This window comes from Gadus macrocephalus, chromosome 4 (genome assembly GCF_031168955.1).
Source record: "Gadus macrocephalus chromosome 4, ASM3116895v1".
Taxonomy (NCBI): Eukaryota; Metazoa; Chordata; class Actinopteri; order Gadiformes; family Gadidae; genus Gadus; species Gadus macrocephalus.
The window spans coordinates 33,228,455-33,250,211 of record NC_082385.1 but is presented as its reverse complement, the minus strand read 5'-3'; the positions used below and the strand labels follow the sequence as shown (position 1 = coordinate 33,250,211).

At 44.6% G+C, this 21,757-nt stretch overlaps 3 protein-coding genes, 1 long non-coding RNA gene and 1 pseudogene across 4 annotated transcripts in view; 4 read left to right on the top strand and 1 right to left on the bottom strand.

Moving 5' to 3' along the window:
• LOC132455362 (zinc finger protein ZFP2-like) overlaps positions 1-21,757 on the top strand; it is a 49,251-nt gene that overhangs the window by 2,548 nt on the left and 24,946 nt on the right. The gene's annotated exons all lie outside the window — the stretch shown is intronic.
• LOC132455392 (zinc finger protein 431-like) lies at positions 2,677-5,305 on the top strand. Its single transcript, XM_060049247.1, has one exon. The coding sequence runs from the start codon at positions 2,875-2,877 to the stop codon at positions 4,267-4,269; it is 1,395 nt and encodes a 464-aa protein (XP_059905230.1). The 5' UTR covers positions 2,677-2,874; the 3' UTR covers positions 4,270-5,305.
• The window catches only part of LOC132455453 (uncharacterized), a 31,017-nt gene continuing 14,716 nt past the window's right edge, over positions 5,457-21,757 (bottom strand). The window contains exon 2 of the long non-coding RNA XR_009525252.1: positions 5,457-5,645. This is a non-coding gene — a long non-coding RNA (uncharacterized LOC132455453). The remainder of the gene's footprint in view (positions 5,646-21,757) is intronic.
• LOC132455431 (zinc finger protein 271-like) overlaps positions 15,757-21,757 on the top strand; it is a 74,819-nt pseudogene continuing 68,818 nt past the window's right edge.
• Positions 15,993-19,846, top strand: LOC132455363 (zinc finger protein 271-like). Its single transcript, XM_060049196.1, has 2 exons — positions 15,993-17,109; positions 17,620-19,846. The coding sequence occupies exons 1-2, from the start codon at positions 16,974-16,976 to the stop codon at positions 19,695-19,697; spliced, it is 2,214 nt and encodes a 737-aa protein (XP_059905179.1). The 5' UTR covers positions 15,993-16,973; the 3' UTR covers positions 19,698-19,846.

The window sequence follows — 21,757 nt, the reverse complement described above, 5'->3', positions numbered from 1 at the left end:
GCTGGAGGAGACATCCCTCTCCAAAACTCTGAATCTTTGTCTGCAGTACACATTTTAAACCCTCGGCCTCAATGTTACATAAACATTAGGGCTGTAACAATAAACCAACTCACGATTCGGTTTGTATCAAGATTTTTGTCCCACTGTTCGATACTTCCCACGATTTTTTTTAATCTTAAACAACACTTGTATAACAATAAACTTAATGTAACATTTAATAAAAAAATATTTTGGAACACTGATCAGATTTGAACAGAAAGAATACTATTAATGTATCGCTAAATTAATAAATGAATAACCAAAGATTGCTGTTGGAGGATGCTTGCAGGTAGGCAAAAACCCTCAACTAGTTTGGTGGTTTAGTCAAATATCCTATTATGGATTCTTATTAGGCTATGTAGCTTAAATAATGACAATCAGGCCGTATAGAATGCCACATTTTTAATAGCCTAACTTTCAAATAGATGGGGAAAAAACATGAACGTCTGGTTCGCGATAACGAGGCAGTGTTACGAGTAGCGTATGTATGTGTGTGTGAGTGACGTCAGCGAGTGAGTGGACGAGCGAGGAGAGCGAGCGGTAGCGTGCGCGTGCGCGTGCGCGTGTGCGTGTGTGTGTGTCTAGTGAAGAAACAAACGAGTCCGGTAGAATAAAGTACCCATCCTGTCAATAATCGGTGGCCGCTTCATTCCGACCTATAAGCAGACCAACTGCCGTTCAAAGCACACAAAACAATAGACAGGATCACACAGGCTATTTTTTCGCATTTGTCCCACTCTGGATAAATGTCGTTCATATCGCATATGAGGACTTCGCAGGCGGTGGAGAAATGCAATCCTCCGTAGCCACGGAGAGCTGTCATCACAGAGAGGGCATCTCGTTGCAGATTTACGGCATCGTTAAGAGGAGCGGTGTCAACAGACTATTATTTAGACAGGTTATTAGCAAATTTCCATCTGACAATTTGACCGGAGAGTTAGAAAGGGCGTATCGTGCTTCTGCCTTCTCACACCGAAAAAGATAGGTTGGTGGTTTTGAGTGTCATGATTCTGGTTTCGATATGCATATCGGTACAGCCCTAATAAACATGCATTTAAAAAGTTTATTTCATGTGTACAAATACACACTTCCTCCTTTTATGCAAACAGTGTATCAATGCAATTACTTGGTCTTTTTTTTCCTCCCTCTGCAGAAGACTGTGATGCCTTTGGAGACCGTAGCACGCAGCGCGGCGCCACCTCAGAGAGTCTGGGTGTGGACGCCCCTGGCTCCTCCCACATGTCCAGTCACAGCGGGGAGCTGCGGATCCTGAGCGTCTACGGTAAAGGGGAGGGCCCACTGGCGGTGGGCGGCCATGACACCCTCTTCACCGCGTCAGAAGTGGAGGCCCGGTATTCGCTGTCTGCGGACCACAGCGCGGCCAAGAGCCTGGAGCGCGGCGAGCGGCTGGTCTGCCACGAGGAGCTGAGTGTGCAGGTTGGAAATTCTGCATCCAAATGAGAGGCTTCCTCTGTTACAACCCCAGCACACACCCTTATAAAGCTCACACCTCTATGATTTAATGAGTCGTAAGTGTAGCCTGGCTATTGCCAGACTCGTTGGTCTGGGGAAGCTGCTGTCATTGTCTTCAGCACAAGAGGCTTGATCAACTTGTTCAACTGACTCTGTACGCAAATATCTGCTTGCCGTCGCTTCCCTGTCGTCATTGTGTTTAACCAGCCAATAGGGTGCCAGGGGGAGAAGCCAACTTGGTGATTGGCGCTGTTGCACCAAAATTTTACCACCTACGTAATTCGCGTTCGAAGCATTGCGTCATCGTTCGACACGATTGTCCGTTGCTAGGCAGGTTTCAAAAAACGTTTGTGCTGATGTTGCCAAAGAAGAAATAACAGTAAATAATACAGACAACTTTTTTTTACTTTATATTTGTAATGTATTGAATATAGCTAGTAAATTGAGTGTTTTAAAGTGTATCATAGTCTAGCTAGCTTGTGTTAATACACTCAGTTTACTAGCTAAATGCCATTTAACAATTACATCCAATGCAAATCTAAAGTTAGCAACGCTAATAAATGTCATTTGTAAAATAAGTGTTATCTGCTTAATGTTATTCCGTCTTGTGACGCTCAATGAATGAGCGCAAATGTTTGTGAATATTCATGAACCTTCCTACGTCATCGTTCGACGCAATCGTCCGTTGCCAGGCAGGTTTGGAAATTTCGAACGCAGATTACGTAGGCGGTACAAGTTTTGCCCCCGGTACAATTTGGGTGTGACGGCTTCTCCAAAAACGTATCGGAAGCAGAAAGAAATGAATTGCCCTTCTCCAGACCCTTCTACAGGGCGAATTCAAATCGCCGTCAGAACAGGCTGGGGGCACCCAGTCTATCGTAGGTGGGGATTAACAACTATTCTGTGCAAATGAAAGGAACTGAAAATGTGTTTCCTTCTTTATGTGGAAAGCAGGAGACCCCGGACACCATTTCAATCAAGGTTGAAGAGGAAATTGGTGGAGGCATGCCCGCTGTAGGTTAGTAATACACATTGCATCCATGCAAGCAAGCAAACAACCTACCAACTGAGAATGTACTTGATTCTAACTGCGCTGGTCCTCTTTTGAAAAGCATCATAACCGGCACCCTGCAAAAACACAAGGACTACTATAGTATACAGTCTATAGTAGAATGATTTACATCTTCTTCAGTGTGTAAAAGTACATGCTGTATCCCTTTGTGCAAATCATGAATTCAAACCATTACTTTCTCTGTCTTTGTTTTCCTCTCTGAAGAAGACGGCTATGACATCAGAGACCGTAGCACGCAGCGCGGCGACACCTCAGAGAGTCTGCGTGTGGACGCCCCTGGCTCCTCCCACATGGCCAGTCACAACGGGGAGCTGCGGATCCTGAGCGTCTACGGAAAAGGGCAGGGCCCACTGGCGGTGGACGGCCATGACACCCTCTTCACCCCGTCAGAAGTGGAGGCCTTGAGCTCGCTGTCCGTGGACCGCAGCGTGGCCAAGAGCCGGAACTGCAGCGTGCGGCTGGTCCGCCTTGAGGAGCTTCACATGAGGACCCGACCAGACGAGAAGCCGTACGGGTGCGACCAATGCAAGAAGAGCTTCAGTCAAAGTGAACACCTGAAGAACCACATGAGGACTCACACCGACGAGATGCCCTACGGGTGCGACCGATGCATCAAGCGCTACAGATGGAAAGATTCCCTGAGGATCCACAAAATGACTCACTCCGGGGAGAAGCCCTACAGCTGTGACCAATGCAAGAAGCGCTTCAGTCAGAAAAGCAAGCTGAAGAACCACATGAAGACTCACACCGGGGAGAAGACCTACAGCTGTGACCAATGCACGAAGTGCTTCAGTCAAAGTGAACACCTGAATAGCCACATGAGGATTCACACCGACGAGAAGCCCTACAGGTGTGACCAATGCGCAAAGCGCTTCAGTTATAGCGGCTACCTGAAGAACCACATGAGGACTCACACCAGGGAGAAACCCTACAGCTGTGACCAATGCACGAAGAGCTTCAGTCAGAAAGGCAACCTGAAGATCCACATGAAGACTCACACAGGGGAGGAGCCCTACAGGTGTGACCAATGCGCAAAGCGCTTCAGTTATAGCTGCTACCTGAAGAACCACATGAGGACTCACACCAGGGAGAAACCCTACAGCTGTGACCAATGCACGAAGCGCTTCGCTCAGCATGGCACCCTGAACGTCCACATGAGGACTCACACCGGCGAGAAACCCTACGGGTGTGACCAATGCATCAAGCGCTTCAGAGGGAAAGATTCCCTGAGGATCCACAAAATGACTCACTCCGGGGAGAAGCCCTACAGGTGTGACCAATGCACGAAGCGCTTCAGTCGAAATGAAAGCCTGAAGAACCACATGAAGACTCACACCGGCGAGAAGCCCTACGGGTGTGACCAATGCATCAAGCGCTTCAGATGGAAAGATGCCCTGAGGATCCACAAAATGATTCACTCCGGGGAGAAGCCCTACAGGTGTGACCAATGCACGAAGTGCTTCAGTCAGAGCTACTATCTGAAGAGCCATTTGAGGACTCACACCGGCGAGAAGCCCTACAGGTGTGACCAATGCACGAAGCGCTTCAGTCAGAGCTCGTCCCTGAGGATCCACATTAGGACTCACACGGGGGAAAAGCCCCACAGTTGCGACCATTGCACAAAGCGCTTCGCTCAGCATGGCGCCCTGTACGTCCACAGGAAGACTCACACCGGCGAGAAGTAGGGCTGGGCGATATGACCAAAATATCATATCTCGATATAGGTCATTCATATCCCGATAACAATATATATCACGCAATAGCACATTTTCTGTAAATTCAATGAATAAATACTGTATTTTCCGCACTATATGGCGCACCGGAGTATAAGCCGCAGCAGCTAAATTTAATGATGTGTACATAAGCCGCACTGGACTATAAACCACAGGTGTTTTAATGTTTAATTACCATCAGGGCTGGCCCAAATGCCATTTTTCAGGCTTCAAATACACGTTGGTTTTTCCGAGCGAATATTCGAATACTCGTTCAAGAAAAAACACCATCAAAAACAACATTAATAATCCCTATATACTCCCTGGAACCGATTTTGACAGTATCTGCATATTTTGTTGAAGATTTAATAGCTTTTAAAGGTTGATTAGGCCTAAGTAGGTTGAAGTTCCTTAGTTTTTCCCCGTGAAAGCGAACAGCTGTTGTTCCGTTCCAAATCAGCTGTCCTCTGCCGCACCGTTATATAAGCCGCAGAAGCAGAGAAAAAAAAGAAGAAAAAAAAGGCGCGTCTTATAGTCCGAAAATTATGGTAGTTTATATAAAGTGACCACATGGAAAGGCCTATTTCGTAGCCCCTCTTTAAGGTACGAACTCACTTTGTCTTGGCTGGTTGTTGGAGTCCTTCTCCCATTCAGAATTGTCACGTTCACTCTCCTCCATGTTTGTTTGTGTTGCGTTCATGTATTTTACGTGTGTCCAAATGACGTAAAATATTACCGTGAAGAGTGTGATTTGCGACAAGACGATTTAAGCGATAGAGGATAATATGAAACGATAGACATTTTTATAGCATCACACGATATATATCGTCATATCGCCCAGCCCTAGCGAGAAGTTTAATTTCTAACGCAACGTTAGTTTTATTTCTAACATTATCAGAATCAGGCCCTTTGTCCAAAATTCCAAACTACCCCTTTAAAGGGATTCTTTGACACCTGTATCCAGGTGCTGCTTTTTTTTTTCATCATGATTAAACGCTTTCCAACTTTTGATTCGCCATGTTTTTATTTTTGAGAAATGATATCTGCGTGATGACGAATGACTTAGTTCTAGGACACTTCTGACTGCAAAACATTTTAATTTTAGAGCTTAATCATGGGAAGAAACAGGCAGCAAAGTTACCAAGCTTTCGTTCAGTAAGTTCAATTGCAAATGCAAACTATCTTAACACCTTCCAATTAGAGGAGACGGAAGGTAGCTCTAGGTCCAAGGAGAATGTATATAAATTACTTTAAATTGACTAATTATATAAACAGGGTTTATATCATTTGTATACAATTGTATATTGGAGTTACGTTCGATATTTCCACAACTATGTCATTCCCTCTACCTTTGTTAATAGAAAAAGCCTGTGTAGCAATGTAGAAGCATTTCTAAACGGTGTTGAACATAGTGCTCTTGAACACAGCATGAAAATGGCCCAGTCCCCTAATCAAGCCCGTTATATAAAGCAGGTGTGATGTGCCTCAGTATGGCTTTGTCTCTGCTGTGGCTGGTGACCATCTTTAGGATATCCCCCTGTGACCGAGTGACTTTCATGCTTACCCCCAAACCCGTGGTGGTGAGTAGTTTGTAGGCCACACCAATTGATCTACGTATGCAGCATAGTGAGCCGTACTTAATTATAAAAAGTGTAGGTGGTAAAAGGTACATGTTAGTTATTGACAGGTTCAGCAGATGGGTAGAAGCAGTCCCATCAAAAGACCAAAGTGCAGCTCCAGTAATCAAATTTTCTGACTAGAGAAGTCAGCATTAAAAGCATGCATTAAACGTGAATTGGATTGAAGCACTGGCACTAATGAGCTACCGAATGCAAGCTAACAGAACGACGCATCGTTCACCGCATGAAATGCTTACGGGTCGACCCATGCCTTCACCTATCATTCGAGGGCCCCATAAGGGACCTCCATTAGAACAGTTGGAAACGGAATTAAGACGGTATATAGGACAGCTAACTGGCATACACAGGCTTATATTTCAACAGGAAAAAGGCTGAATTCCAGAGTAGGAGTAGAAGCACCAAGAGAGTCGGAGCCAGGTCACCAGGTGTACCTAAGGGGAGTTCAGGAGGGGGTGGGACCAGCCCAGGAGAGAAGGACCATACAAAGTCACCAACGCAACACCAACAGCCATCCAGGTGGAAGGCAGTGCCACCTGGTATCACCTCAACCACTGCACAGAAGCCGCTCAACCCAAAACAAGGGAATAGCGTGAGGAGGAACCAGATGTAGACACGCCTGGGGCTGACCAACTACCCGAGGACCAGACCCAGCCGAGCAAGGAGCAACAGACACACGACGATGCTGAAAATGGCGAGCCTACTCCTGATCCTCTACTACGGGTTGGGCCAGATTCCGCTGGCTCAAGGACAGATCCTGGGGAAGGATGAAACTACAGAGACAACACGGACCTGGAACAGCCAGGAATCAGGAGCTGGTACTGAAGAAAGCGTAAGAGAGACAGGACAATCCAGCCCTGACACATTCAGGAATAGTTAAAAAGGAAGAGAGAAGAGTCTTGTATGCTCAGATACCACCGCAAAACCGAGTTAATGAACAAATTATGTTTTCTGTTATGTCTGGTGACCAATCATTACGTGCATTAACTTTCCATCGGTTGTATGAACTAGCATGGAGTGAACAGTGAACAGGTCATACTCATAAAGTTTATTTATTTCAGTAATTCAACTAAAAAGGTCATGCTAATACATTATGTAGACTCATTACATGTCAAGTGAGATATTCCAAGCCTTTATTTGTTATAATTTTTAAGATTATGGCTTCCACCTTATGAAAACCCAAAATTCAAAATCTCTGAAAATTTGAATATTACATGAAGTCAATAAAAAAAGGATTTTAATTAAGGAAATGTTGGCCCTATGAAAAGTATGATCATGCATATGTACTCAGTAGTTGGTTTGGGCCCCTTTTGCATGAATCACTAATGCGGCGTGGCATGGATGCTATCAGCCTGTGGCACTGCTGAGGTGTTATGGAAGACCAGGGTGCTTCAATAGCGGCCTTCAGCTCTTAGCCATTGTTTGGTCTCAAGTCTTTCATCTTTCTCTTGGCAATGCCCCATAGATTCTCTATGGGGTTCAGGTCAGGCGAGTTTGCTGGCCAATCAAGGACAGTAATCCCATGGTCATTGAACCAGGTTTTTGTAGTTTTGGCAGGTGCCAAGTCCTGCTGGAAAATGAAGTCAGCATCCTCTTAAAGATGGTCCGCTGAAGAAAGCATGAGGTGCACTAAAATGTCCTGGAAGACGGCTGCGTTGACTCCGGTCTTAATAAAGCACAGTTGACCAACACCAGCAGATGATATGGCTCCCCAAACCAACAGACTGTGGTAACTTCACACTGGACTTCAAGCATCTTGCCTTCTGTGCCTCTCCAATCTTTCTCCAGACTCTGGGACCTTGGTCTCCGAAAAGAGGACTTTGGACCATTGAGCAACAGATCAGTTATTTTTTTCTTTAGCCCAGGTAAGACGCTTCTGATGTTGTTCTTTGTTCAGGAGCGGCTTGACAAGAGGAATATGACATTTAAAGCCCATTTCACAGATTTAATGCACTCACCCCAGCCTCATCCCAGTCCTTGTGAAGCTCTCCAACACTTTTGAAAGGCCTTTTGCGCACAATCCTCTCCAGGCTGCGGTCATCCCTGCTCCTTGTGCACCTTTTTCTTCCCCACTTTGCCCTTCCACTTAACTTTCTATTAATGTGCTTTGATACAGCACTTGGCGAACATCCAACTTCTTTTGCAATTACCTTCTGAGGCTTCCCCATGATTGTGAATCCTACTGAAGCAGGCTAAGGAACTCTTTTCTGGTGTTTTGTATTAATTAGCTGATTAGAATGTGACACTTTGAGCCTACAATATCGAACCTTTTCACAATATTCTACTTCTCTGAGATTTTGAATTTAGGGTTTTCATAAATTGTAAGCAATAATCTTCAAATGTATAACAAATAAAGGCTTGGAATATCTCACTTTGCATATAATGAGTCTACATAATGTATTAGTATGACCTTTTAAGAAATACTTGGTTAAAAATAGAAATACCGATTCAACTTCTAATTGCATAAGTACAGAGCCTTTAAAGTTCAGGCTCTGAAATTAAGTATAAGTACTGCAACCCTGTAAAAGACGACTCTGGCTCCACATGCATACATTTTATTAAAGCAAAATATAAATTATGCCAAAATAGACATCAACATGTGTTGCCTTGGCAGAAGCTGCTTCTCAAAATTCTGACTCATTTCTGTGTCCAATGTAATGTGAGAGCTCTAAATTCTACTAATAATTATTCATTTTTATGATCCCAGTACCTGAATTTCATAATGGAACAGTCTTTTTTCTAAATTGCCAGTTCATTTTTCTGAAGTTCCAATCTCAAATCAATATCAATATTTAAAATGTACATACAGGTTCTTTTTTTAGCTACAATGACTCAGCCGATGTTCTCATCCTGCTGCAGGACCCTGGTGGGGTGTAAATTCTGCGTAGATGAAAGGAAGAAAACGTCTGATCACTGCCTCAAGTGCAGGGAAGACCTGCCCATGTATACAGAGGTAGCTGGACTCTCTGCAGCACTGGACAGCTTGAAGTCCCTTCCATAAAGAACACTAGGCTAGCTTCCTGCATGTTGGTCGAGGTTTTTTTTTGCCGTTCTTATGATGTTCTAATGTTGCGTTGTTATTGTGTTAGACGGGTTAGATGTTCAGATGTTTTGTTGACCTGATTCGTCTCCCACTCAAATAAAAGTGTGCTACTGCTGCAAAGTCTCTTTGCTTTTGTCTTTTTCTTTTCTTTAATGTATTTGGAAATTACCTTTAGTGATGTTAACGAGATCTTATAAATGGCCTAAACACATAAAATGTGTATATACAGTAGATAAAACACACTGATACAGTCGTTTGCAGTAAAGCAACACATCTCATAGGAGTTGTATATAAGTTGGCTGTTTACAAAGTAAATCTGCCTTCTTTCGTTCTTTCAGCAGTGAATAAGCCAAGTTGGCAATTTAACGTTGTATAGACTCTGCGTTCTATATACGTTTGCTGTTATCAGTGTTTTACAATGTTTCACGTGTGTTAGTTTGATATTAAAACTTTGGTTTTATAGTCAACAGGCCTCGATACCAGTGCCAGTAGCCATGAAGTTGGTGAAACCGACGAAAGCTATCAGTCTGAGTCAACCCTCACGCCCACATCGGCGTCGTCATCACAAGATGAAGGTGTAAAGGACTGCCGTGAAAAGATTATTGGCAATGAATTCAGCCTCATGTCACTATTCAAATTCAAACATACTTGTGAGAATAGATGGCCGTTTTCTCTCGCATATTAAAAGCCAAGTTAACGGCAGTAGGCCTACACTATGGGGGAGGTGGACATGTCTGCAAGGAACAACAATCTACACAACAAAGTATTCAGTTGATTGGCCTGGCCTTAGTATCAGACGCTCCAGTAGGAATGCAAATGTGAACTATCTTTATGGGGTCAGAACAGTCTCATTAATAATGAATGCACAGAGAAGGATTCACAAATGTATTTTCTACCCATGACACAATTCTTTCATTTGTGAATAAAAAATACAATGTAGCTTATCTCCTGCTTTGTTGACACCAAAACTTAGAAGGAGGTAACTGATAGGCAGCTAACTTATAGTGCAATTTAGACTTATAATAATTGATAAAAAATGATGTATGACCGTTATTCTGATAGGGCCTATTGTTTTAATCTAAGGAAACAGTAGCTTAGTAGCTCCGCTTGTGACATGTTGGTCGTCCAATAATATTATTTCTCGAATATAGACTTGGAGCAACACTCCTACAACAACAGCGTGAATTTGAACCATTTATTACAAGAAATATAAACAAAAATATATGTAAACAATGAAACGTATAGTTCCTCCGGAGCGTCGTCAGCTTCTTAGTGCCCGCACTACTGGTCGTCTGGAGCTGGATATTTTAGTCGGATGGTCTGCACGACGCAAGTTAAGTAGGTAGAACGACACGACAGCCTCGGCCCAATCTCTCGCCTTGCAGGACCCATTCCAGAAAGTCCCGGTAGGCTGTTAGGCGATATTGTCTAGACAAAACATTGAGCACACAGATAGCGAAAAATGTTCTTCACCGTTCAAAAATATGAGTTGGTTTCTAACGATACAACGATTAATGAAAATGGGTGACATTTCCATTTAAACATGTTCAATAAAAGGATAATAGAACGGGGAAAGGTTACCTCTTAAGGTTGGGGCACAGTGCACTAAATAAAACAATGAATTTGATAGGTAAACACCACACTGGATTATGTGAGGGGTGCCAGGTAGAGGAGACAGTGGAACGTGTTTTAATGTGGTTATAGTGGTTATGGGACGGAGAGGGAAAGTATGAAAAATCTATTGAGAGAATTGGGTATGCAGGAGTTTACTTTGGAAAATATTTTAAGATTAATGAAGAGGAATTGTATAAAAGTATTGTTCGGCTTTTTAAAAGAAACAGGGTTATATGATAGGATATAGAGTAGAAAGAAGGTGTGAACGAGTGAGTGATATTTTTTGTTTTGATTCATTAACTGGATCAGAAGAGGGCGGTAATGAACCAAGTTGTGGATGCCAATCGCCGTAAAACCCCAAGAAGAAGAAGAAGAAAGGTTACCTCCCCTTTCTCTGCTTTGCCCGCCCAGAAAATTTGTCCCGACCGCCCATGAGAAAAGGAGCTACGACCGCGTGGGCTCAGCATACACACAGTTCTTTCCTGGAGAGACATCATAGCTTGCAAGCATGGCAGTTGCTCAGTGTTGGGATGTACAAATGATCACAAAAGTCTATGTTTAGTTCCTTCATCCGAGACTATTTTCTCTGGAAACGCGCCAAACATTTCACCGACTTCCTCAACTTGGTCCAATACAAAGCTGGACTTGCTGAACGTCTGGAAAAGGAGTCCGGATCACTACCAACTCTCCTCGGCTCAGCTACAAACCTCGGACAAGTAAGTCAACTACCTCTATATCATTGTGTTGCTTTACTGTATATGGTTACCTTGTTACCCTAGCATTAGCTCTACAGCTGCCAGCCCAGTTACTGTCTCTAATGTAAAGGTAGATGGCATCAGCAGTGCTTAATTTGTCAAGTGGGAGCTCCCGGAGCGCTGAGGACGAGTAGAAAAAAAGCGGGGGGGGGGCGGGGGCTCTGGTGGGCGCTTTCGAACAACCCACACTTATTTAGTCAACATCGCAAGAAATTAGCCTACTAAAGCCTCGTGAATGGGGATGTACCCAGAAAAAATAGTAAACATATGTTGGGTTGGAGAGACGTTATAAAGTTTACCGTTGTTTACTAACAGTTGAGGAATAATGTCATGCACTCGCAGGTGCGTCATTGAGTCATTGTATTCTCAACACAACAAAATACACCAAGTCCTTGAAAATGGATCTCCGTCGCATCAAAAGATGAAAACAAATAGATAGGCTACCTCATAGATTATAGTAGGCCTAGTTAGAACAACAATCTGGCATGACAACTTGGCCACGTTAACAAATAGATACATATTATTAACCAGAACAATACCAGAATACCACAAAAACCATAATAATAATAAAGTTCATTTTGGCCTTCTTGCCCCTCTTCTCCGCAGCCACTTTCGCTAACTCCTCGCAGATTTATCACACATCACTCAACCGACTCGTGTCACTCCAAGTCCAACCTCTCTTGCTGCACATCTGAACAAAACACACACACACACACACACACACACACACACACACACACACACACACACACACACACACACACACACACACACACACACACACACACACACACACACACACACACACACACTCCAGATCCAGCTGGCGGAGCGCACGTCAGAGCTTCCGGAGCGCGCTCCCCCTTGCTCCCCCTCAAATTAAGCACTGGGCATCAGGTATGTGTGTGTGAATACACGCACTGTAATGCAAGTGTTGTACACTTCTTTGTTATTTGGATAACCGTTCTGTCTGAGTGGGCACCTCTGCAAACCAGGGGGATCACACGAGAATGGGCAAAGTTCAGCAAAGGGGGTACAGGCACTGATCTCTACTGCTTGGATACCAAGAGAATGTCCCGAATCTTTAAGAATGTCTGCTCACCCTTCTACAAATGAGTACAACTGTCTTTTTCCAGCTACGTGACCGCAGTAGTTGTAGCGTTTTCACAACCCTCTACCATCACCTTGTTTTCCCTCTGAGCACTCCCCTCCCTCTACCCCTTAAAGAGCGAATTAGCTCTTTTCAGGCTGCACTTGAAAATAAGAATTTTGTTTTTAATTTGCTTGCCTGGGTAAATAAAGGTTGATAATAATAATAATGACCTCCGTTACAGTTCGTAACTTACGGTCTGAAATGTGTCCCCGGATGCAGCATAATGCTATACATCGATCTGGTACGAGTTCACAGGTAGTGAGTTGCGGGTTGGACTGCCATTCCAGGGCCCACTCATATTTTCCCCATCCCACCTGATTCAAATCAATGGGTTATTAGCAGATTTCTGCAGAGCTTGATGTAATTCTATTGAGATGATGAGATGAACTTTTCAGACAGACGAAATATGCAAACAAATAAATTGTATGAATTCATCTGATCATTTCATAGATCTAATTTTAAGTATTAGGCTAATATAATTCACTAAACATGCTTATCTTATGTCTTCTTACAACTTGCACCTGGAATGCATACAAAGTAAATTGAGTACTAATTTGACCTTGTTGTCTCTACACAGGCCAGCTCATCAAGTGCTTACATTCAGCAGCTTCTCTCAAGGGATGTTGCCTGCCATACAGACCACCTGGAAACACACGGCTATCCTTGAAGACTTTGCGGACCCACTTTACAAGTGAAGGTATGTACTTTCACCCTGAGTACATTTACCTGATGTAGTAGATTCTAGGCAGCATAGATTCTAGGCTGATGCTAGACTCTAACTGCGCTAAAAAGCTCTTTGGAAAAGCATCATGACCAGCGCCCTGTTAAACACGAGTCTAACTTGGGAGTTGCATTTCAAAGATGGAATCAGTCAAGAGCTCAGAAGGGTTTCAATACAGATGCCACATGAGCTGTTTATTATTCTCAAACATCAATGAATTCAAAATGTATAAATGTTAGCTGATCAGCTTACCGTTGCCGCTTGAGCTTTGAGTCTAGGGGGGAGGGGGCTGGAGGAGACATCCCTCTCCAAAACTCTGAATCTTTGTCTGCATTACACATTTTAAACCCTCTGTGTCTGCGAAGCCTTTGGAGACCGTAGCACGCAGCGCGGCGCCACCTCGGAGAGTCTGGGTGTGGACGGCCCTGGCTCCTCCCACATGTCCAGTCACAGCGGGGAGCTGAAGATCCTGAGTGTCTACGGTAAAGGGGAGGGCCCACTGGCGGTGGACGGCCATGACACCCTCTTCACCGCGTCAGAAGTGGAGGCCCTGAACTCGCTGTCTGCGGACCAAAGCGCGGCCAAGAGCCTGGAGCGCGGCGAGCGGCTGGTCTGCCGCGAGGAGCTGAGTGTGCAGGTTGGAAATCATCTTCTTATTCACCATCCAAATGAGAGGCGTCCTCTGTTACAACTCAAGCACACCCCTTTATGAAGCAATGAGTCGTAAGTGGGGATTAAAAACTATTCTGTGCAAATGAAATAATGTCTTGTGTGTTTCCTTCTCTGTGGAAAGCAGCAGACCCCAGACACCATTTCAATCAAGGTTGAAGAGGATATTGGTGGAGGCATGCCCGCCGTAGGTTAGTAATACACATTGCATCCATGCAAGCAAACAACCGTGATCAACTGAGAATGTACTCGATTCTAACTGCGCTGAAAAGCCTGGTCCTCTTTGGAAAAGAATCTTGACCATTGCCCTGTTAAACACGAGTCAAACTTGGGAGTTGTATTTCAAAGATGGAATCAGTCAAGAGCCCAGAAGGGTTTCAAGAACGATATCACATGAGCTGGTTTATTATTCTCAAAGATCAATGAATTGAATGTTAGCTGATCAGCTTACAGGGTAGGACACGTTGTCATTTGTGCTGTGCTCCAATATCCATACTTCCATTAGTTCCCTTAAACGTAGTACACTGTCCGCACTCGCATGACTTGTCTCACATGTCATGTTGTGCTCAGATCATTTTGCGCTGGTGTTCGTTCAGTGTCCTCCACCTGGCCTCCGCTTGAGCTTTGAGTCTAGGGGGGAGGGTGCTGGAGGAGACATCCCTCTCCAAAACTCTGAATCTTTGTCTGCAGTACACATTTTAAACCCTCGGTCTCAATGTTACATAAACATTAGGGCTGTAACAATAAACCAACTCACGATTCGGTTTGTATCAAGATTTTTGACCCACTGTTCGATACATCCCTCGATTTTTTTTTTAATCTTAAACAACACTTGTATAACAATAAACTTAATGTAACATTTAATAAAAAATATTTTGGAACACTGATCAGATTTGAACAGAAAGAATACTATTAATGAATCGCTACATTAATAAATAAATAACCAAAGATTGCTGTTGGAGGATGCTTGCAGGTAGGCAAAAACCCTCAACTAGTTTTTGTGGTTTAGTCAAATATCCTATTATGGATTCTTATTAGGCTATGTAGCTTAAATAATGACATAATCAGGCCGTATAGAATGCAACATGTTTAATAGCCCAACTTTCAAATAGATGGGGGGAAATAACATGAACGTCTGATTCGCGATAACGAGGCAGTGTTACGAGTAGCGTATGTATGTGTGTGTGAGTGACGTCAGCGAGTGAGTGGACGAGCGAGGAGAGCGAGCGGTAGCGTGTGTGTGTCTAGTGAAGAAACAAACGAGTCCGGTAGAATAAAGTACCCATCGTGTCAATCGGTGGCCGCTTCATTCCGACCTATAAGCAGACCAACTGCCGTTCAAATCACACAAAACAATAGAGACAGGATCACACAGGCTATTTTTTCGCATTTGTCCCACTCTGGATAAATGTCGTTCATATCGCATATGAGGACTTCGCAGGCTGTGGAGAAATGCAATCCTCCGTAGCCACGGAGAGCTGTCATCACAGAGAGGGCATCTCGTCGCAGACTTACGGCATCGATAAGAGGAGTGGTGTCAGCAGACTATTATTTAGACAGATTATTAGCAAATTTCCATCTGACAATTTGACCACGGAGTTAGATAGGGCGTATCTTGCTTCTGCCTTCTCACACCGCGAGGCAGGTTTGTGGTTTTGAGTGTCGTGATTCCGGTTTCGATATGCATATCGTTACAGCCCTAATAAACATGCATTTAAAAAGTTTATTTCATGTGTACAAATACACACTTCCTCCTTTTATGCAAACAGTGTATCAAAACAATTACTTGGTCTTTTTTTTCTCCCTCTGCAGAAGACTGTGATGCCTTTGGAGACCGTAGCACGCAGCGCGGCTCCACCTCGGAGAGTCTGGGTGTCGACGGCCCTGGCTCCTCCCACATGTCCAGTCACAGCGGGGAGCTGAGGATCCTGAGCGTCTACGGTAAAGGGGAGGGCCCACTGGCGGTGGGCGGCCATGACACCCTCTTCACCGCGTCAGAAGTGGAGGCCCTGAACTCGCTGTCTGCGGACCACAGCGCGGCCAAGAGCCTGGAGCGCGGCGAGCGGCTGGTCTGCCACGAGGAGCTGAGTGTGCAGGTTGGAAATCATCTTCTTATTCAGCATCTAAATGAGAGGCTTCATCTGTTACAACTCCAGCACACAGCCATAGAAAGCACACTCCTCTATGATTTAATGAGTCGTAAGTGTAGCCTGGCTATTGCCAGACTCGTTGGTCTGGGGAAGCTGCTGTCATTGTCTTCAGCACAAGAGGCTTGATCAACGTGTTCAACTGACTCTACGCAAATTGTTGCTTGCCGTCGCTTCCCTGTCGTCATTGTGTTAAACTAGCCAATAGGGTGCCAGGGGGAGAAGCCAACTTGGTGATTGGCGCTATCGCACCAAAATTGTACGGGGGGCGAAAATGTTACCACCTACGTAATTCGCGTTCGAAACATTACGTCATCGTTCGACACGATTGTCCGTTGCTAGGCAGGTTTAAAAAAACGTTCGCGCTGATGTTGCCAAAGAAGAAATAACAGTAAATAATACAGTAAATAATACAGACAACACTTTTTTTTACTTTATATTTGTAATGTATTGAATATAGCTAGTAAATTGAGTGTTTTAAAGTGTATCATAGTCTAGCTAGCTTGTGTTAATACACTCAGTTTACTAGCTAAATGCCATTTAACAATTATATCCAATGCAAATATAAAGTTAGCAACGCTAATAAATGTCATTTGTAAAATAAGTGTTATCTGCTTGATGTTAATTCGTCTTGTGACGCTGAATGAATGAGCGCAAATGTTTGTGAATATTCATGAACCTTCCTACGTCATCGTTCTACGCGATCGTCCGTTGCCAGGCAACGTTCAACGCGATCGTCCGTTGCCAGGCAGGTTTGGAAATTTCGAACGCAGATTACGTAGGCGGTACATGTTTCGCCCCCGGTACAATTTGGGTGTGACAGCTTCTCCAAAAACGTCTCGGAAGCAGAAAGATATGAATTGCTCTTCTCCAGACCCTTCTACAGGGCGGATTCAAATCGCCGTCAGAACAGGTTGGGGGATCCCAGTCTATCGTAAATGGGGATTAACAACTATTCTGTGCAAATGAAAGGAAATGAAAATGTGTTTCCTTCTTTATGTGGAAAGCAGGAGACCCCAGACACCATTTCAATCAAGGTTGAAGAGGATATTGGTGGAGGCATGCCCTCTGTAGGTTAGTAATACACATTGCATCCATGCAAGCAAACTGACCTACCAACTGAGAATGTACTCGATTCTAACTGTGCTGGTCCTCTTTTGAAAAGCATCATGACCGGCACCCTGCAAAAACACAGGGACTACTATACAGTTTATAGTAGAATGATTTCCATCTTCTTCATGGCAGGTGTCAGGAATGCTGAATCCGCTCTGATTCCCAGTATAACTACAGTATTGGTAAAGCAGGTGATCGGAAACAACAGATGACCTGGGTTGTGTCTTTATGACCTCCCCACATCCTTAAAAGGTGGAGACGTAGCGGTGCATTTTCAGCTGGAGCCTTTGACCCTTGACCCCCCCCCAAGGGGAACAAGGGAAATGCGTAATAAACAAAAAGACGTTAGAAAGAAAGTGTCAAAATATACTTCTTCCAATACACCAGTGTGTAAAAGTACATGCTGTATCCCTTTGTGCAAATAATTAATGAATACCATTACTTTCTCTGTCTTTGTTTTCCTCTCTGAAGACGACGGCAATGACATCAGAGACTGCAGCACGCAGCGCGGCGACACCTCAGAGAGTCTGGGTGTGGACGCCCCTGGCTCCTCCCACATGGCCAATCACAACGGGGAGCTGCGGATCCTGAGCGTCTACGGAAAAGGGGAGGGACCACTGGCGGTGGATGGTTGGTGGAAGGTTTCTCCCAACAATGCCAATATGATCGTCCACATGAGGACCCAACCAGACGAGAAGCCGTACGGGTGTGACCAATGCAAGAAGCGCTACGGACGGAAAGATTCCCTGAGAATCCACACAATGACTCACTCCGGCGAGAAGCCCTACAGCTGTGAGCAATGCACGAAGAGCTTCAGTCAAAGTGAACGCCTGAAGAACCACATGAGGACTCACACCGGCGAGAAGCCCTACAGCTGTGACCAATGCACGAAGAGCTTCAGTCGATGTGATCTTCTGAAGAACCACATGAGGACTCACACCGGTGAGAAGCCCTACGGGTGCGACCAATGCATCAAGCGCTACAGTGAGAAGAAATCCCTGAGGATCCACAAAATGACTCACTCCGGGGAGAAGCCCTACAGGTGTGACCAATGCACGAAGCGCTTCAGTCGAAGTGATCACCTGAAGAGCCACATGAGGACTCACACCGGGGAGAAGACCTACAGCTGTGACCAATGCACGAAGAGCTTCAGTCAAAGTGAACGCCTAATGAACCACATGAGGACTCACACCAGCGAGAAGCCGTACAGGTGCGACCAATGCACGACGTGCTTCAGTCGGAGCTCGTCCCTGAGTATCCACATGAGGACTCACACGGGGGAGAAGCCCTACAGCTGTGACCAATGCACGAAGAGCTTCAGTCGAAGTGAATGCCTGAAGAACCACATGAGGACTCACACCGGCGAGAAGCCCTATGGCTGTGACCAATGCACGAAGAGCTTCAGTCGAAGTGAATGCCTGAAGAACCACATGAGGACTCACACCGGTGAGAAGCCCTACGGGTGCGACCAATGCATCAAGCGCTACAGAGAGAGGAAATCCCTGAGGATCCACAAAATGACTCACTCCGGGGAGAAGCCCTACAGGTGTGACCAATGCACGAAGCGCTTCAGTCGAAGTGATCACCTGAAGAGCCACATGAGGACTCACACCGGGGAGAAGACCTACAGCTGTGACCAATGCAGGAAGAGCTTCAGTCAAAGTGAACGCCTGAAGAACCACATGAGGACTCACACCAGCGAGAAGCCCTACAGGTGCGACCATTGCACGAAGTGCTTCAGTCGGAGCTCGTCCCTGAGGATCCACATGAGGACTCACACGGGGGAGAAGCCCTACAGGTGTGACCAATGCACGAAGCGCTTCAGTTCGAAAGACATGCTGAAGATCCACATGAGGACTCACACCAGCGAGAAGCCCTACAGGTGTGACCAATGCACGAAGAGCTTCATTCTGAAAAACAAACTGAAGAACCACATGAGGACTCATACCGGCGAGAAGCCCTACAGGTGTGACCAATGCACGAAGAGCTTCAGTCAGAGCTCGTCCCTGAGGATCCACATGAGGACTCACACGGGGGAGAAGCCCTACGGGTGTGACCAATGCACGAAGCGCTTCAGTCAAAGTGAAACCCTGAAGAACCACATGAGGACTCACACCGGGGAGAAGCCCTACAGGTGTGACCAATGCACGAAGAGCTTCATTGAGCAAAGCAAACTGAAGATCCACATGAGGACTCACACTGGGGAGAAGCCCTACAGGTGTGACCAATGCACGAAGAGCTTCATTGAGCAAAACAAACTGAAGATCCACATGAGGACTCACACCGGCGAGAAGCCCTACGGGTGCGACCAATGCACGAAGTGCTTCAGTCGAAATGAACACCTGAAGAACCACATGAGGACTCACACCGGCGAGAAGCCCTACAGCTGTGACCAATGCACAAAGCGCTTCAGTCAAAGTGAAACCCTGAAGAACCACATGAGGACTCACACCGGGGAGAAGCCCTACAGTTGCGACCAATGCACAAAGCGCTTCGCTCGGCATGGCACCCTGAACGTCCACATGAAGACTCACACCGGCGAAGTTTAATTTCTAACGATAGGTTCGTTTTATTTCTAACATTATGGGAATCAGGCCCTTTGTCCAAAATTCCAAACTACCCCTTTAAAGGGATGCTTCGACACCTGTATACAGGTGCTGCTTTTTTTTTCCATCATGATTAAACGCTTTCCAACTTTGATTCGCCATGTTTTTATTTTTGAGAAATTATGTCTGTGTGATGAAGAATGACTTAGTTCTAGGACACTTCTGACTGCAAAACATTTGATTTATTTTTAGAGCTTAATCATGCGAAGAAACAGGCAGCAAATTTACCAAGCATTCGTTCAGTAAGTTCAATTGCAAATGCAAACTATCTTAATGCCTTTTAATTAGAGGGGACTGGAGGTATCTCTAGGTCCAAGGAGAATTTAGATAAATTACTTTAAATTGATTAATTATATAATTTGTGTACAATTGTATATTGAAGTTACGTTTTGATATTTCCACAACTATGTCATTACCTCTACCTTTGTTATTAGAAAAAGCCTTTTGTCATGTCCTTAATGCCAACTACCTCTTGTTTTGACTTTCTAATTGCGGTCTTTCTACTGCCATTATTTTCTAGTTCATATCTTGTATCACAATCTGCAATCGTGGTTGAAGAGGATCCACTTAAAGGTCCCTGGTTAAATGTCTAGATCTCAGTGATGCTTGAGTCAGTTCATGCCGGTCCTCTCTCTAGAATGCAGCATTATTCTAATGGAACAGAGTCAGAAGATTCCTAGCATTGGTCACCCTTCACTCCTTGTTTGCCGTGGCGGCTGGTGATCCGATTTGTGGGATGGGTGCAGTAATGAACGGGGGTAGACAATTTTGATTTCCTGTATTGTGGTGCATTTCTGGGATGCCCACTAGGTAAAAAAAACATTCAGACTATTAGCCTACATCCTGACTTGCAGGGCCTGGACAAGCTTACACTGCATATACAGAACTACTTTATGGCCATTTTAAGGTCGTTCCACCAGCCATTGATATTATTGTGGAGAATTAGAAAACAAGGTTTTTCTTCACCATCCTTGCAAACAATGATTGATAACCAGCTAAATGAGTGAGGTATGTGCCAAAAACAATTCAATTCAATTTTTTGAACTCTTGAAAAGTACGCGCGTATAGCGCGTAAATATACGCGCAATACGCGCGTAAAATGTTGCTTATACGCGTAATACGCGTGTAAACCAATGGTTCCCTATGGAAAAAATGGCGATTTCATACGCGAAGTACGCGAGATACGCGTCTGGTGTGGCCGCACCTTTAGGGTGGCGCACAAACATTTGTTTGCCGGTGGAAGGGATAGTGCCACTATCCAATGTTGTACAATTAATGCACAACCGATCATTTGCAATGTTTGTAATTTTTAATGAACGTATTTAATTGTATTTTATATGATATACTTATGTGTTCAAAGCACTGGTAGATTGTAGGCATATATGAATGAATGAATCGGATCAGTTAAATAATATAGCCAAATAAATACACGTTTATCATCTCTTTCTTGTCTTTCTTGTCTTTTTCCCCCTGCATAATCGTAATCAACCGTACTGTAAATGTGATGCATGAATTAAGTTCTCAGACAATTATACTTAGTTTTATAAAAATTGAATGGATTTTCCTTTTAATAAAGACAATTCGATCAACCACAACAAAGCTTTTGTGACTTCCCCAAAGAGGCTCCATGCGAAGGAGACATGACCGCATTCATAACAGACAAAAGTCAAATAAATATCGATCAGCTTGATTGCTGCCATGTTTTATTCATAAGCGCACATGTGTTTACAAGCGGACACGCAGTATTAAAAAGCGGAAGCGGAAGCGCTTCCACACTACCAAGTCGTTCCCAAAGTCCGACGTTACAAACGCTAGGAAGCACTCGATCTAGCACTCTAGTCTCATCTCCATAGGACGCGACTAGCAAGGACGCGTCCTAGCAAGGCTGCAGCCTTCACTTTGGGAAACAGCCCGAACCAACATAACAACAATGGAGGACATCGATAACATTACTATTATTAGCTGGCATGTTGAAGAAGTGGAATATGTTGGCTGCGGCGCTG

Excerpts from the sequence above, each read along its gene's own strand:
- LOC132455392 (XM_060049247.1), top strand. The coding sequence starts at position 2,875 with ATGGCCAGTCACAACGGGGAGCTGCGGATCCTGAGCGTCTACGGAAAA.
- LOC132455363 (XM_060049196.1), top strand. The coding sequence starts at position 16,974 with ATGGGGATTAACAACTATTCTGTGCAAATGAAAGGAAATGAAAATGTG. Across the intron at positions 17,110-17,619 it reads TGGAGGCATGCCCTCTGTAG|ACGACGGCAATGACATCAGA; the intron begins GTTAGTAATACA and ends TCCTCTCTGAAG.